Genomic DNA, 17,621 nt, shown 5'->3' on the forward strand with positions numbered 1-17,621 from the left:
TACTTAAATATGCTTTATATGGCTTTATTGCAATTTCGTATGCCTGTACCCTGATGATTTATAATAAATTTATGTTTTTACATTTCATATCGCCTTCAAAAATTTCTTTTTGTTTTTGTCGAGAACGTGCCTTTAAATTAACTATTTACATACACCGTGAGAAAAAAGTTTTTCCCAAAATATTTCAAATGAGGTAAATAGAGAAAATTAATTCGTTTATTCTTTTTATGCGTTAAAAGGTGTTAGTGTCTTAAACCTTAAAGGTACCACAAAATAACGACATTTCGAATTTTTCCAATCAAGATGGCTTAATTGACATGGATCACTCTGTATATTTTTAAAACTAATAGTTTCGAAAATTCCAGATTGATTAGATTATTTCAATGTAATTGTCGAATGAATTATAAAGCAAGTTAAACGAGGGCAAATGGTTCGAACACAAAGGTTAAGTAACTTATTAGCACGACTATTGGTGACTAACATCGAACCCAACACAATTTACAATTAAATTTAAAATTTACATTAAATTACCATTTAACGTGAATTAGATGTAGCAGATCGTCTCTATAATTTAGTCATTAAAAAAAAGGTAATTGAAAAGGTTAAAATCACAATAAGAATTAAAAGGAAATACATGTACTTGATCTAAAAAAACAATTTATGGTAATTTTCGATGTGTCATAAATGAGAAAAGGAATATTGTAAAGGGTGATATATGACACGAAGACGACATAGACATCCTGTAATCAGTCGAAATTATACGGAAGTTTTCAGTCGATCTAATTTGTGTCAATATTTTTGAAGCGTGTTAGAAAATAATAAAAAATGTGACAATTATATCTTACGAAGCGGACTCTATAACTTTTAAACTAGTGCGCTAAAACTGTGTAAATGTACTGTCATTAAAAATACGTTTACCGTAAAATAATGATTACAAACCTGTAGTCTCATTTGATAATAGTTCATAACGCCAATGGGTAGTAGACAAATAATCCCTGTCTATCAGGAGTTCTTTTTTGTTTATTGGGTAACTCCATGGCATTCTCTTTGTAACTTTTAAATTTACCGTCATATTTTACACTTTGTATTTAAACTATTGCGACTAGATTAACACAGGTGGTAAACGAAAACATTACACAAAATCTGAAATGTACGATATAATGTATAGTAAAACCCGAATTTTGGACTAGGAATTAGTTTAAATGAACATCTAAAGTGAAATTTACCCGGACAACGTTTCTTTACGTATCGCCTCGGTCGCCTATATATTACTGAATTGATAATTCGAACTTTGATTGGTGCAATTATGTTTTATTGAAAGAATTCCCACGTGGAAGTTAAATCAACCTGACCAAAAAGGTCAATTATTTCGGTATTGTTACGTGCATTTTAAGAACTACGGTGTAGTAGTACGCGCGGTGTTTTTAGCAATATTTTTTTAAATATAACTCAAAAGTGAACAGTTTTGCAACTATGGGACCTTTTGTAGAGAAATGTTTGGGCTTTCAAATGAGATTTTTTTCGTTCCAATCGGTTAAAACGGGGCCGAGCAGTAGTGATCCAAAGTTGAAATTTGGCCCTATGGGAGCCAGTGCATTATATTTTTTGGTTAAAATCGGTTGAAAAATAAATTTTAAAAAAATTGACAAAATTCGAAAAACGGTGATTCTTCTAGGCTCTGTACGTCTTAGAACGAATTTGAGCTGACCAGTTGAATAAGAATATCCTGAAATACTTTTCGTCCCATTTAAAGTTTCCTCTAGGTCCAAGTATACAGGGTAAAAACTGCGTTTAAAAAAAGTTTTGAAAAATTGCAATTTTTTGGTGTATATAAACTTTAATAATTTCACTTTAATGTCATTGTCTGAAACGCCCTCTACAAGAAAGATCGAAAACTAAATTTCTTTCAAAGCAACTTTTAGACTTAATGAAGAGAGAGAAAAAAAAGTTTTAAAAAGACTAAGATAGTATTTTAATTTAAGTTTTGCAAATGATTGTTTTAGTTTAATAGCTTTATGGGTCAGATTTTGACAATTAATACGTTTGCAACAGTTTAAGATCGGTACAACAAATACAATAAATATGAATTGTACTGACTGTACTGTCTTTAAGCAATGTTTCATAGTTTGATAGCTTCATCAAGTTGTATTTGGCAGTAACAACCATTGTAACAGATCGAAATATATCTTCAATAGATAGTTTAAAAAAAAAACTGCCAAAAAACAACTCATGAAACTATAAAATGCATGATTTACACTGATTATATCGCTTTTAAACAAGCTGTCAAGTTTATGACAGATAAACAGATACACGGCACGACTGGTCATTTTTTTCTAATCTTGTATATAAATACATATTTTTTGTTGATTTAAAATGAATAAGTTAAATATATTAGTATTTACGCAGAATTCAAAAAGATTTAAAAGTATTCAAAGGTGATTTGAATTACCCAGAGGTGGGGAATTTTCCCCAAGTCTGGCTACACTGGTTTTATCGGATATCTCCGGAACTAATCGGATTTTTGAGCATTCTAGAACGGCATATTTTTTACCAATAAATATGCAATTTTGCCTGCATTTAATGGACCCTCGGTCCGCTACAGAAATAATCTAGATCTACACTCTTTTCGTCAAATTTGGGCCAGCCTGTATATCTAGACCTATCAAAAACATGTTTAATAGTTTCCATGTGGCCGCCATTTCACGTGTAGTATTTTAGATTTCCAACTTTTTATTCAGATACTTACAAACTCTGCCCACTTTACTCAAACTCTTCGAAACACTCCTGCGGACCTTGGCTCCCCTGCTTGTGTTAAGCGTATCATCCTTATTAAAGCTTGATGAAGGACCTGGTGACTGCAGTAAAGGCTCGTCTTGAGCCGGAAGGGTTTCGGTTTCGATATCCGAGGTGTCTTCTTCGCTTTGTGCGGTTTTGTCCTCCTTGTCGGAATCGATCCTAGCTTCGGCCATTTTACAATTATATTACACAACACTTAAAACAAAAAACGAACAAATTTAACGCCACAACACGAGGACGATACAACACTGAACGAAAAGTTGAGCCGCTTTGAAGCTGGAATGTAAAAATTATCCCCGTTTTTTGTCACACATTTGGTTGCTATCTAGATTTCAACAATAAACATTTTCTAACAAAAAATTGAAGGACATCGCTTGTACTCTTCTAGTTTATAAATCTTTGAAAATTTAAGCAGTTTAATGTATTATTACTATACAGGGTGTCTCCCGGAAAAGGACATCGTTCGATATACAAAAATGTACTATATCGACATAGGAAAGTTTAATAAAATTGACATCATATTGATGTGTCCAATAATCCAGCCAAAATATTTTTAAAATTGTTATACTTCTGGTTTAAACTAAATAACAAATACCTTTATAATTCCAAATTCCCATACAGGGTGAGTCATAATGGCTTGACGAAAATAAATCTTACACTCTTTAGGGACGAATTCTACACCTAAAAGTAGATAACTTGTTATGCAGAGTGTTAACAGTGTAACAGAAAACTGAGGCAAGAAAAACTGGGGGAAACTGGGCTAATCCCTGTATGCAAAAGAAGAGTAAGATCAAAATATACATATAAGACATGCGTCAGACCATTAATGACATATGGTATAGAAAGCGAAAGAGAATACCAACAAGACCAGAAGGTTGCTACGAGTCGCAGAAATGTCAATATTGAGAACAATACCCGAGAAAACAAGAAGAGATCACGTAAGATAATATATGTGGTTATATTGAGATGGGGAATGCAGAGGAGAAGAGAATAGTAACCGCGTGAAGGAGAATGACCGACGATGGAATACCATGCATTGTATTAGAGGGAAAACCAGCAGAGACCCGTCCACCCGGAAGACTACCAAAGGAGATGGAGAGATCGCTGGAAGTCCACATCTCAGGAAATAATACTGAGGCATGTCCGGAATCAACAGATCATCTAGATCTCTAACAAGTAGAAGAAGAAAAATAGAAGCAGCCCAGGATGACTCTGGTGGCACCCCAATCTGATATACGAGAAAACTTATCATTAACCTTTACACACGACATCCTACGATTCAGATACGATTCGATCAACCTCAGTAGAAGTCCTCTTATACCATAAGAAGATAATTTGTCAAATTAGAAAATCAAATTCTCTAGAGAGACATCCTCTTATCCCATCCTAGGAAGCAAGTAACTGCCCCTTCCCCTTCTAAATCCATACTGCCCTTCACAGATTATCTTACTTAAACTAACTATTTTATTGTCAATAAGGGTTTCAAAAAATTTTGATTTTGTTTTGAAATAAACTGACAAAATGTAGGAAAAATATATGTTGTGAAAAAAGTTTTATAATTCTGTAACGATTATAGGCTCTCATCGGATGCTTTCAATTCCCATGCTGTTCTTAGCTCTTAGAAGCATAGTCACGTGCCACATAGATAACTTCGAAGTTGCGTCGTATGTCCTTAGGGCGTCGGCATAACCATCCAAATCCTTTTGCTCGATGCAGTTCACTAGGCAACGAATTAGATGATATTCCCTGAAATTAATAATAAAAAAAAGGAAATTAAATTTGGTTATCTAAACCTAAAAATAGGGATATAACATTAACAATAATATGTATCATATTGCACTTAGCAGAGTGGAAGAGTCATATACAAGAAAGATATCGTATTAAAATATGACTTCTTACCTGGAATCCATAAAAGCTGGATACATTTCAACATAGCGATTCAGCACAGTTTCAACAATTTCAGGATCGTTGCACAAATGACAAATAGCTGCTCTAAAGAAAAACTCTTTGGCGTTGTATTGAAGAAGAGAACACGAGAGATCAAAACAGGCGATCTCCTACTAAAACACGCTAAAATAACAAAAATTGGTCCCATTTTACGAAATGATCTACCTGAAATATCTTGATCGCTTTCTGATATTGCTCGTCTATTGCGGCGAATTCAGCTACTTTCTGAGCACACTTATTCGCCATAGAATGATGATTTTCTTCGTGGAATAAGTCTGCAGCTTGCTCGTAGTGGTGAACTGCTCCGGTCAAGTTTCTCTCCTCTTCCATTAGCTGTGCTATGGTCTGATGCGTTTTTGCGGCTGTTAGAAACCTTCCTGCCAGGTGTCAAAATGTATTTTAGAATGGGAGAAGTAGTCTATTTAAAATATTGACAAGTACAATAAACGTTTGCTTGAAATCTTCCGTGCAGTTTGTCACATGTTGGTTGGAGAGAAGTTTACTTGCATTTTTTAATTTATATACAGGGTTTTTGTTAACTGTGTAAGCAAAGGAAAGCCCTTTCTTCAGTTCATTAGAAAATAATTTTTAAGTGTATTGAACTTTACACGTAAATCTTCTTAATACAACCCTATTCCTTTCAATCTTATTTCGGAAAACAATTCGTCTCACAACGTATGAAAAAACGCTGTTTTTACTTACCTAATTCCGAAAAATACTTGATGGCTTTCAAATAGAACTCTACTGCTTTGGCATAGTCGCAATGCTTGAAGCAATTACCCGCTTCTGAGTAATTTATGGCCGCTTCCAGGTGATTTTCGGTTTTGCAGTTCAGATCCGCCGCATCCGAAAAAGCCAAACCAGCTTGCAACCAGTTTTTGGCCATCTTGAAGAGATTGGCTGCTCTGATGTAGTATTCAATGGCTTCTTCTGTCTATTAATCCATTAGGTACAATTTAGAGTACATCCCAGGAAATCATTTTAGATAAACGAACAAAATCTTAATTAACAAAAATAATAATATAAATCTGAATAATAATTTTAGCTTGAAGAATCGAAAATCCCAGTCTGCTATACTTACTCATTGAGGGAGTTAGTTAAAAATTAGAAATGATCATCAAGATTTTTTTTTTTTATTGAGATATTCCAACATTCATCTTTGCAGCTTTCACCTTGTGGAAAAAGAATGAACGTTCCGGAACATTTGGAATAATTTACTTGGTGTAATGGTGTTTCTCGTGCAACTTGTAGAACGTTTTAACAGTGCCAAGTATTATCTTCTTAATAATATTGTTTCCATAAAGTGAAACGTGAACACATTAAGGTTAGTACACTTTAGCGAAAACAACGTTACTTTTCACCACACAATATCTGCGAACTGGAAATTCGCATTTACAGGGTGCTGGTCATTTTTCCAAATACCGGAAACATCAAGGCAACGTGAATGGATATCCAGCGGTATTATCTCCACTTTATTGGATCTCCATTCACGCTCACTGAGTATAGATCAATATTTAACAAAACCAACCAAATATAGCTCTTGTAGAGAGTCTTTCGTCAAGCACATGCGAAAGGGTACAGTCCTATTTTTTAAATAAGTTAAGTAAGTGAACTGCCCCGGTACAACGTACGATCTTCTTGTTTTAAATATAAAATGAAAATTTTGAAGTGTTGGTGTTGAGTGATGTTATTCGTATGTATCGCAACTATATTTACAGGACGTTGCCGAAAACTTTAGTTTAATTAGACCGGAGTTTGCAACTAGAAATGACTAGATTATAGCGAAAATAACGAAATGCTAAACTTTTTTAAGGTGAGTGGCTTTTATGCCTGATTACATCTTCAAAGTTAACCATTAATTTAAACTGTCATTAAAATTGAATTAATTTTTGTTCAAGTTAAACATTTGTGCATACTTCCAATTTTATAATAATAAAGTATTAACTAAAACTAATTTTCACATTACCTCTATTCAGATTTATTCATGAGATTGTTAGATCTAACTTAATCTATTCATTTTTTCCTTCTGTATGTACGGGGTGTTTCAAATTCTATGGGTTTACAGGGTATTTCCAAAACTGGCAAAGGTAGAGCAATGTGGTTTTTGCGAACCTGTGCTAGATTTTTCTGAAAGAAACGATGGAGTAGTCGTATCTTGTTAATTATTGAGAGTAGTCAATTATTGTTTTTTCCAATCATTGGAAACACTCGTAGAAAAAATGATGTTCCTATCACGTGCGGAAAGTGCCTTTTCCGCACTCGACTGATTCGAGTGATCGAGGACAATTTCAGTCAGCGTGCGGGAAAGTATTACTTTCCGCACTTGTTAGGAAAATAACTATTTCATAATTTTCACAAATTGTGTAATTTGCTTTTTTGTCAAAAATTTCAAATTTTTAAAATTGATTTTGGCTAGCATGATTTCTTTGGGGTGATAGTGGAAATTTGTTTTATATTGGCAACAGTCAATATCTGCCCTTATAAGAGGACTACGGTCTAAAAAGTGGAAAACCGTATATTTATACCGTCAACTTGCAATCTGATCGAAATACTATCCTCGAAATTAGTGATCCAAGTTAGTATGGTTAGAGAACAAAAAATTAATTAAATATTAATACAGTAACAGAGTATTAAGAGAAGAGAAAACGGGCCTGTTTATAGGTAAAGTTTGTCTTGTATCTTAAAGTTACCATTAGCAAAACTGAAACATCCTGTGTAGCACGTTAATATAGATAAGTGTATATTATTAAATTTTATGTGAGAGGTATTGAATGGATATTAAAAGTATTTACCTTGTTAGCACCTCCGAATAGGGACCTGAAAAATCCAGCTGGACTAAGCTTTTTGACTGCTTCCTCCCTCAACTGAATTGCTTTATTTTCAATGTGCGAAGCCATAACTGAAAGTAACCACTCACACCAATTTAAGTACACATTATCTACCAATAATTAATTGGTTGATAAAACATCAATCTGATGACAGTGACGGTTAAATCAAAGTGAAACTGTCACTTTAAAAAGTCGCCATATCTACTCGTCAAAAATGAACACTGATAATGCCAGCAATATGGCAGAAAGTAAGAACGAAAACTCCAAAAATGAAAACAGAAAAGGTCCGGTAGACATGAAGGAAATGATTAAAGCATCGTCAGCTTTTTCGGTACTGAGTTCGATCAAAATGGACTTCACTAACCTTGGTTTTTGTGTTCCAGAGGACGAGAACTAGAAGTGGATATGCGGAAACCTTGGAGAAGTTGCGCAAAGAGTTTAATGATAGATGGGAGAAAAATACCTCTTCATCGACGGAAGGTTTAAAGGATTTTGAACTTCTGACAACGTTAGGAACTGGATCATTTGGGCGTGTGGTAAGATATAGTTGTAGCCCCGTTTACTTTTATGTTCCATGGAGCGTGCAAAACGAATTCGATAACATAATTTGACAGTTGGTCAAAACTTTAGAGGATTTATGGCGTTAGTATTTAGAGTGCCTATCTTATTTTATGATACCTTGACAAAACGATTCTATAGCTTAAACGGCACGGGCCGTTGCTGTCCGTCAACGGACGGTGCCATATACTGATATGGCTCCAAAACCCAGAGCTGACACCGGAACATTTTCTCCCATACTAAGTCTGGAGAACTTCAAAGGAATTTTTGCCACAAAAAACTTCCATCTCCTTGAGGGGTGACGTAACGAAGCCGGCGCGCTCCCCCGGTTTGTCTCCCTGTGACTTCTTTTTATGGGGATATCTCAAATCCGCAACACCTGGACAACATTCGCTAAGCCATCGAAAATATTCCCGTCGAAAAAGCGGATGGATCATTGTATAGCTAGTGAGGGCCGCCATTTGTCCTATGTCATTTTTAAAATCACCTCTAGACTATTCTCAGATGTCCATAATCTATAAGAAAGAGGACGATCTGTGAGAGTAGATCTTTGAGAGCAATGGTTCTTTTATGTCTTGTCAATATGGCTTCAGACGAAAGAGGATCGAGTACAAGGACAATATAACAAAATATCTCTCCACAATGAGGAATATGATTTTTGACGCAGTTTTTGAGCAAAAACTCAGATATTAGAATTTCGCAACTGCAATCATAACTCTGATCGAATTAAAGACCAGACGAAAGAGTGTCTAACATCCGATTCAGGGTTCTAATCTTTCCCATATCCTAATACATCCCTGTAAACCAAAATGAATATTTTCTGTTGTATGTACATCTAATCAATGAGTGTTAGTTTTTAGTGCAACACAGAGAAAACGAACAATACTATGCCATGAAAGTGATAGACAAAATTCGCATCATAAAGCTCAAGCAAGTAGAGCACACTCTTTACGAAAAGAAGATCTTGGAGTCCGCAAAATTTCCTTTTCTGATCTCCCTGGAATTCTCCTTTAAGGACAATAGCTACATTTATTTCCTCATGCCGTTCATCAATGGAGGAGAAATGTTTACACATTTGAGAAAGTAAGTAGTATTTTGTTTTTTTTTTAACCAAAAACAAACTCATTTGTTTGTTTTTATAGGAGCCATAAGTTCGACGAAAACCTGTCAAAATTCTATGCGGCGCAGGTACTTTTGGCTCTAGAGTTTTTACATTATTGTGACGTCCTTTACAGGGATTTAAAACCGGAAAATATTCTCATAGATATGAAAGGCTATTTAAAGCTGGCTGATATGGGATTTTGTAAGGTCAGTTATGTTTCACTTTTCGTCATGTTTGTGTTGTTATAAAGCGGAGCTTGCTAAAGTACAGTTTTGAATTTAAAATATAATAGAAATTTGGTTTTAAAACGTGAATGTATGAAATGTTTGAACTGGTAGCTAAGTTACTTTCACACAGGTATTTTGCAGACAATTTTGCTCAAAGCGATTGCTAACATTTCTAAAGTAATTTGATGCTTTTAATTGATGACTCTAGTAACAAATCTGGCAAAATAGTCCAGTTAGTACTAAATAGTTCACTTTGTACTTAGATCACGCAATGAAACGTTTTACAGTTTTGCTCACTAGAATCTGAGTCCTACTGCCAGAATGGTGAGCAGAAGAGTAGGTACATAATAAAATTTCTTATTCTTCTTACCACCTTCTCTCTTCTTTACACCTGTAACCTGTTGTTTTGTGTTTTTAATATTTTTGAAAAGTTCTCGTTCCGCTAGACCGGCGCTTCGAAGAACGTCTTCGTTTCTGACATGATCGATCTTCAACAATGCCGGAGGTTCCACATTTCGAAGGCCTCAATTTTGTTGATGATTGATGTATTTAGCATGCACGGCACAACAACGTACAGTACATCCTGTATCTCAGATCCCAGTTATAAGTCTTAAGAAGGCTGTTCTAGCCTGCACTTAATCTCGGTCTAAATTTTATAAAATATCAATCTTGTCTTGAGTTAACTTCAATCGTCACAATTTTACCCAAATTTAACCAACACTCATGTTATACAAAATACTGATCTTACAGATAGTAAAAGGTCGCACATGGACTCTATGTGGTACACCTGAATACATTGCTCCAGAAATTATCTTAAGTAAAGGTTATGGTAAGGCTGTCGACTGGTGGTCCTATGGAGTATTGTTGTTTGAAATGTCAGCCGGATATCCACCTTTCACATCCAATGACCCAATGAAGGTATTGTGCTGCTTGAATGTTTTAGAGTTTGCAATTATTTTATGATTTTTCTAGGTGTACGAAAAAATAATCTCTTGCAAATACAAACCACCTTCGTTCTTCACTATGGAGTTGACAGACTTAATACGGAATTTGCTGCAGATCGACTTGAGTCGGAGGTTCGGTAATCTGAAGAATGGTACCGCAGACATTAAAGGACATCGATGGTTTCACCATACTAATTTTGAAGGGATTTACAATCGCCAAGTGGAGCCTCCTTTTAGACCGAAGATCAAAAATCCAGCTGACACTTCTAATTTTGACGATTATCCCGACACTGACTTAAGGGTTAGCGAACATAATTTATATGAGGAACAATTTGCAGAGTTTTAGTTAGGCACGATTTTAAAAATGTTGTTGTGTTTACCCTCTACAAGGTGATTCACGGGGATAGTGTATTAGAAGTGTCTAGGAAACGGCTTAATTTGGAGTGCATTTTAGTCGGGTTTCTACAGTATTTACGATGTTGCCGGACCAAACAAAATGAAGTATTAACCTTCGATTTTCATATCAAACATCCTTTGTAATACCATTACACAACAAAGCGCAGGTCCCCTTAGTAATTCTTCTTATTGCATCCTTATAATTAGCTTCCATTGTTTCTGGGATAATCATTAAATACTGATATCCTGAAAGGGGTCCTAATATAATTTTCTATCCTGAGTCAGACATTATTACCTGCCTGAACAACCCATACGCTAAAGGTCGGAAAAACATACAGTTTTACATTAAAAGAAAATTCAATTTAGAAAAAGTCTCTTTCCTATACCTACCTTCAACCGTTGTTAATCAGCAATTCTTTCTAAAAATGTGCCTTAAATCCATATCACCTGATTAAAGAAAAGTATAAAAAGTAGACACATGAATTTGTTCTAAATTGATTGTTTTTTCCTCCCAAACTATATTAGACAGATCATTTAAAGAAAATTACTTTTGGTAGTTTTAGTATTTCATCACTTTGTAGGTTTACCTACTTTCAGCCTATTTCAGGCATGGTGTAATACGTATAACTAAAGCTAGCATGCCTTTTCAAGATTTAAGATTTTAATTAATGGTCAGACTAAGGGTTTGCTCAAAAAACACGACTTTTATTAAATATCTCAAAAACGGTGCAAGAATCGTATTACAAGGTGAGAGAACAAAGTTTATGTCTGCAGGCAATTGGAAAAGTTTCTCTTTCCAAGTTAGTAACAAATCCAAATCTAGGTTTAATTTGGAGCACTGAAAAACTAGGTGCTTTAGAAACATTTTCTGAAGCCTTGGAGTATTCTACATCAATAATTACTTTGTGTAATTCTTCAAAAAGTACATCTTTTTTGAACAACCTGAAAGTTAAAGTTAAACAAAACTTATTCACTTATTGCACTAGTGTAAAAAAGTGGAACTTTAAATCGTATCGTATCTAAAAAATACACATTTAAGAGGGTAAGTTTATAGGAACTTTTTTCTAATATTTTTGGATGTACTATCTCTCCTTACAGTTTGTGATACCAATTCAGCGACACCCTGTACAACCAAAACACTCGTACATCTCAAAACCACACAAAGAAATATTTGCAACCCTGAAGCTGTAAACTGACTAACGCTGATCCAACAACATTGCAAAATTAAAAACATTTTAGAAATAGAGTTTAGGCCCGAGCAACAGAAATTTCCACAAAAAAGAAAAATAGGTATATTGAACCCTCTAGATACTTCTAATGTACCATTACCGTGAATCACTCTGTAAAATCACACTTTTATTTTCCACTTTGATATATTCCGTTTAGTCTTAAGACTACTATCGGTGTGTGTGTGTGTGTGTACGTTAGTATTATGCGTTTCGATGAGAAGAACTGTGTTAGTTCAATGCTCAGTCAACTGACTTTATAATAATTATTTTCAGTGATAATATTATTTCCCTTAATATTATTATACATGTTAATGATAAAGAAATATACTGAGAAATGTTTTATTTTGTTCACATTGAAGAGACAGACAAAATACATTTATTTCGATAAATTACATCTTAATATTAGTCATTAAATTTTATTCCAGAATTATGGCTACTGTACAGGGTGCTTGTATCTTTCTTAAAAAATCTTACCACTACTTACCATCAAATATATCCTGTTCAATAAAAATTGATTCTTATTTTTAGCTATTTAAGATACGATAATTAGTAGAAAGTAATACTTTAATGTGGGATTAGAAAATGAGGGTGATTTGTTACCAAAAGAATATGAATACAAGAATATCCCATAAATGTGTAAAGAATAGAAGCTATTTTGAACGTATACTTTTGAAACATTCTGTAAGTTTGGCTTTCTTCACAAAACAAAATGTAGCAGATGATCAGTAGCGGGACTCCCAAAACGAAGGATCGAGATTATTTCGATAATACGGTACTCCCGAAATCCTTCCTTCCTGAATCCCCTATCTAACTAGGGAAATATGGCTTCTGCTCCCTTTATGGGGCAATTTGTTTATTTTGGAATGGCTTGGTATCCAAGCCAAAGAAATCTCTTCTATGGGATGGAATCATAGACATTAACCGAGGCAACACTAAGAAAACTGGAAGCTTTCAAAATATGGCTTTAAAGGGAGATGATGAGAATATAATGGGTGAACAGAGTGACCAACAGGGCAGTGATGGAGAGAATGAAGGACATGGAAGTAATGAACACCATGAAGAGCAGAAAGCTTGAGTACCTCAGACATATTATGAGGAACGAAAGCAAATATCGCCTTTTAAAGTCGGTTCTCCAAGGAAAAGTTTATGGCAGAATACCACCAAAAAGAATGTAAATATCATGGCTTAAAGACTTAACAACGAGGTTATCAAAAACTATTACAGGACTATTTAAAGCAGCCGTGAACAATCATATCCAGGAGGATCGCTAATATTTGGAACAAATAGGCAGGAAACTGTAGTTTAGTAAAAACCGACCACTTTTACTATGTATGCATTTAAAGTGAAAGTTGCTTTGCACAACCTGCAATTTCTGTGACATTATAAGGTAAAACTTTAAGACCGCACAGACAAAATGTAGCGTTTAGACCAATCTTAACGTACCTATATTAAAAACAAACACCCTGCACTTGTCGTTATACGAAATGACATCAATTTACTGCGGATTAGGTTGCGAGGGATAATTATACGCATACTGGCCTTGCGGCGGAGGTCCCGGTGGTGGTTGACCAGGCTGCCCCGGATGACCAGACGGTGGTGCTCCTGGATGGCCCGCAGGCGGCCTGGGATACTGATATCCTTGAGGCGGTTGTTGCGGGTATTGGGGTTGCGGAGGGTAGTTTGGCTGCGGAGGGTAGTTTGCAGTGTTGGGCGGTCCGTACGGCGGGTATTGGTTAGGTGGTGCAGTATATCTGAAAAAGGTAATAATAGAGCCGCTGCACACTTTTTTTTTATTTCGTTAAATTTACGATTAATTACAATGAAAAACGGTTCTGGAAAGTTTTTCTATTACTGATACTGATGGGGGTAAATTTACTGTGACCTGGTATTTACCGGAAAAGTAAAGTAAAATTGGAAAAGCAAAATTCAGTGTGACAGGAAAATGTATCAATTTAACCACTAAATTTATGGGTTTAATAGAAATTTTCCTGTCATGGCTGTAATGTAATTTAAATAGTTATTTATGCAAAAAGTACATCCTTTTTGCAGGCAAGTGAAAGTTGTTATATGAGACTGAAGGTCCAGTTTAACAACACTTAGGTGCAAAAGAGGAATTTTTGCATGAATTGCATACAATATTTTTATAAAATCGACTTGTTTGTTGAAAAAAACACAGCATATACAGTGCGTTTTTTTTAACGCGCAACATAGGATTTTACGTGATGTATCATACCACAGATGCCGGCGTCAATTCTGACAATAGCAACTTCCGATAAAATAGAAAACTTACCCAGCATTTGGATTAGCTTGAGAACTCGGATTGTATGAAGGTTGGCCCGGATAAGGTTGAGAAGTAGGCGGTGGAGCCGGGCCTCCAGGTCCTGCAGATGGAGGAGCCGTATTTACCGGAGGACTCGAATTATTAGTAGGAGGCCCCGAGAACGGAGGCGACTGAGCATTGCTTTGTCCATATCCTTGCGGTGGAGGACCTGTAAATTTTTGATAAGGTAGGTGTAACAGGTTCATAGGTAATGTTTTAACAAAAGTATTTTTATTAGCAAATTCAAACTGCCCATTGTGTTTGCTTATTTCTTTATACAAAGTATCTCAAAATTATTCTGCAGTTATTAAACTTATTTAACAGCTTACTCTGTGTCAAAAATATTGCAACAAGTACGTCTAATAACCCCTCCTTACACAGCTGTAGGCAGTTGTTTTAATTTTGATTTTATTTTTGTTCCCTTTGGTGATTAATCTTTCTGTAAACAAGTTTAAATTAGGAAAGTAGGTACACTTTGTTCAAATTAATATAACAATACGCAAACATAAGAAAAATAACAACAGTAGTTTTCTTATTAATCCAAAATAGTCCTGAACAAAATTTCTTAAAAAAGCCTGTGGTTTATGACGTGTTACAATTTGGCCATTGTCAACACATACCTTGAGTTGGTGGGGCTTGATCAGGTGGTGGCCCGTACGGTCCAGACTGAATTGGTCCTTGCGGTGGTGGAGGACCTGGCTGCTGACTACCTTGAGATGGTGGCGGCGGATACCCTTGCTGCGGCGGTGGATAACCTCCTTGTGGAGGTGGCGGATAGTTTTGCGGAGGCGGGGCTCCTCCGTACGGCGCAGGTCCATTAGGAGGCCCTCCGTAAGGTGGCTGTGTTTGAGGAGGAGGATTAGGCGGAGCATAAGGAACAGTCGGTCCCTGAGCAGATGCAGACGACGGAGGAGGAGGCGTCCCGTAAGCAGGTTGCTGATAATTATTGTAAACAGTGGTTGGAGGTGGTTGACCGTAATTTCCTTGAGTGTTCGGTGGATATAACGGAGCTTGATTTGGAGGAGGATATTGTCCCTGAGGATAACCCTGTCCTTGTGGAGGATACTGATTCGGATACTGCCCTTGCTGGTAGCCTCTCTGAGGATAACCAGGGTGTGGCGCTGGTGCTGGGGGACCGGTCGGACCAGGTCTTCCAGGCTGTGGAGGGCCTGGTGGCTGACGGTATCCACTTGGTGGAGCCTGCTGTTGTTGTTGCTGCTGCTGCTGTTGGTGATTATAATTATTCATTTGTTGTGGTTCAGAAGGTGGCGGCTGCTGTGGTGGTGGGCCTTGAGTCGGCTGCGATGGCGGAGGACCTCCGGGTCCTGGTGGCTGATTATTAGGAGGAGGGCCAGATGGTCCAGGAGACTGAATCATCTATTAATTATTTTGTTTTCTTAGAGACAAAAAATGTTGCATTGTAACCTGCTAAACTAAGTTTCAGCAGATATTATGAATAACATGAATGAGTAGCTTTTAAAAAAAGAAATAACTAAACCTAATTCTAAATTATTAAAAAAATTAAAACAATACAAATACAAGACGAAGAAGAGCAACTTGAAAACGACCATACGTCCGTCATTGAGAAAGTTGTCAATAACATTTGTCTGTCAAAACGTCCGTATTTCAAATGTTTATGAATTTATATTTGTGGCATCATCTAAAGGCAATCCTGGTTAAGATTTAAAATTTCCATGCTGCTCCATGTGCTGGGTAGGAAAAAATAATGGGTTAAGAGCAGAGTTTTGTTTTGCGGTGCCGCATGCACATGACCCTTAAAGTGAATTTTTTAAAAATGTTTAATTAAGTAACCTTTCTAGATTTTGCCCTGGTAAGCTGAATTATTTGAACACTACTAAACTATTACTAGTAACTGTATTTTAATAGTAATACAGCAAATCTTGTAGGTTTTTTGTGTAGTATTGAATATTAAATTACTTTGCAAGACAAAAGTAATGATTAGAGTCCGGATTAAAAAACCGTAAATTCGTAAAAAAAGCGTGTAAAAAGCAGAATTATTTCCTCAAAAAAGCATACAAATCTGTAAAAAAGCACAAAAGTAAAATGAAATGTATTGAAATTAAATAAAGAAACACTTTTTAAATAGATTTATTTTAATTTATTTAAAAAACTTGAGAATGTTTGTTTGTCATGTTTGGTCAAAAACTAGTTCAGTTCACTCTCAATAACCTAAAAACTAAAATAAACTTTCAACAAACTATTATTATTTGAAGCAGGAGAAATCACTAAACTTTCATTTTGGTAACATAGGTAAACTAAAATTGGAAAAGTAAAATCCAGTATGACAGGAAAATTTATCCATTTTACCAGTAAATTCCAATTTGACCAGTAAACTTATGGCTGTTTTGATTTGTTATTTATTGTTTTGAAGATTTTGGTTACCTTAAGCAAACACAAGTAATATAGCGTCAAATATTCCATGCAAGTCCAACAACTTTGAGACTTGATACTTACAGGCAGAAGAGAATTAACATTCTGAGCATTATCAGCTATGGTAGCCAAAAAGACCAAATTGCGATGCAGCTGGGTTTGGTACTGAATGACTTCCTGGGCTTTCCCTTTGCTTTGATAATCTTGGATTGTTTGAATTAGGTGACCATTTTCATCCAGCAGTTTCTGAATTTGCTGGGGATTTGGTGGTTGCCTTGGGGCATTACTTCGAGCAAATGCTGTTGACATATTGTGGTATATTTACCACACTGAGAGCTGTGACAATAACAAATTGAAAACTTCTTAACTAATTTAAAAAATCTACTGTGGCAATTGTAGCTAAGGGAAGGAGTGATAAAGTACAAGAAGCAGGCTTAATTACTTGTCAGAAATACGCACCTATTTACGCAGGATGGTAAAACACTAATTAAATTCAGGAATAACCATGAACAAGGGTAAAATGTTTAAGGAAATGATACAAAAGTGGACTTAACTGGATTAGCAAGCACAATAATTGAAAGTTTAATTTACAAAAAAAAATGGGGTTAGAAAAACATATTGATTTTAATTGTCGATAACGGCGAAGAAAGATTTCTGTTTTACTTACATTATCATATCACGTGATATAATACGTGAATTTTAATTGGTGGATTTACTGTCAGTCCTAAACATAGATGTGCTGACATCTATTGGTATTTTAAAAACAGACACATTAAAAAGCAAATCAAATTGAAATGGTTCAACCATAATCACGTTAAGTGATTATGAATCAAAAACAAATAACAAAAAAATGTTTAATAACGTAACTTATGTACAGTTAAAA

General features: G+C 35.4%; 4 protein-coding genes across 7 annotated transcripts in view; 1 reads left to right on the forward strand and 3 right to left on the reverse strand.

Annotated features, from left to right (window-relative positions):
• LOC145727863 (uncharacterized) overlaps nucleotides 1-3,088 on the reverse strand; it is a 37,273-nt gene extending 34,185 nt beyond the window's left edge. The window contains exon 1 of the mRNA XM_081977704.1: nucleotides 2,747-3,088. Coding sequence (XP_081833830.1) covers nucleotides 2,747-2,969 — 223 coding nt within the window. The 5' untranslated portion in view covers nucleotides 2,970-3,088. The remainder of the gene's footprint in view (nucleotides 1-2,746) is intronic.
• Nucleotides 3,089-4,317: 1,229 nt separating this feature from the next.
• Nucleotides 4,318-7,671, reverse strand: LOC145727873 (alpha-soluble NSF attachment protein-like). The gene is made up of 5 exons (XM_081977724.1): nucleotides 7,536-7,671; nucleotides 5,446-5,677; nucleotides 4,909-5,120; nucleotides 4,696-4,853; nucleotides 4,318-4,542 (listed from the first exon to the last, which is right to left on the reverse strand). Exons 1-5 carry the CDS (start codon nucleotides 7,638-7,640, stop codon nucleotides 4,377-4,379), a joined length of 873 nt encoding a protein of 290 aa, XP_081833850.1. The 5' UTR covers nucleotides 7,641-7,671; the 3' UTR covers nucleotides 4,318-4,376.
• LOC145727872 (cAMP-dependent protein kinase catalytic subunit beta-like) lies at nucleotides 5,845-10,781 on the forward strand. Of its 3 annotated transcripts, none has more exons than XM_081977723.1 (6): nucleotides 5,845-6,556; nucleotides 7,955-8,107; nucleotides 8,983-9,212; nucleotides 9,272-9,437; nucleotides 10,209-10,376; nucleotides 10,431-10,781. In XM_081977723.1, exons 1-6 carry the CDS (start codon nucleotides 6,539-6,541, stop codon nucleotides 10,746-10,748), a joined length of 1,053 nt encoding a protein of 350 aa, XP_081833849.1. In that variant the 5' UTR covers nucleotides 5,845-6,538; the 3' UTR covers nucleotides 10,749-10,781. The 3 variants fall into 3 exon arrangements, with proteins under 3 accessions (XP_081833849.1, XP_081833847.1, XP_081833848.1); XM_081977721.1 differs by lacking the exon at nucleotides 5,845-6,556 and adding an exon at nucleotides 7,723-7,902; XM_081977722.1 differs by lacking the exon at nucleotides 5,845-6,556 and adding an exon at nucleotides 7,723-7,855.
• A 1,571-nt stretch (nucleotides 10,782-12,352) lies between these two features.
• LOC145727870 (uncharacterized) lies at nucleotides 12,353-17,356 on the reverse strand. Of its 2 annotated transcripts, none has more exons than XM_081977717.1 (5): nucleotides 17,198-17,356; nucleotides 16,823-17,074; nucleotides 14,968-15,724; nucleotides 14,318-14,516; nucleotides 12,353-13,778 (listed from the first exon to the last, which is right to left on the reverse strand). In XM_081977717.1, the coding sequence occupies exons 2-5, from the start codon at nucleotides 17,045-17,047 to the stop codon at nucleotides 13,523-13,525; spliced, it is 1,437 nt and encodes a 478-aa protein (XP_081833843.1). In that variant the 5' UTR covers nucleotides 17,048-17,074; nucleotides 17,198-17,356; the 3' UTR covers nucleotides 12,353-13,522. The 2 variants fall into 2 exon arrangements, with proteins under 2 accessions (XP_081833843.1, XP_081833844.1); XM_081977718.1 differs by having other exon boundaries at nucleotides 16,823-17,137; nucleotides 17,198-17,345.
• Between the last annotated feature and the right edge of the window lie 265 nt (nucleotides 17,357-17,621).

The sequence above is a fragment of the Ips typographus genome, linkage group LG4 (genome assembly GCF_016097725.1).
Source record: "Ips typographus isolate SLU linkage group LG4, UJ_Ityp_2.0, whole genome shotgun sequence".
NCBI classification, from domain to species: domain Eukaryota; kingdom Metazoa; phylum Arthropoda; class Insecta; order Coleoptera; family Curculionidae; genus Ips; species Ips typographus.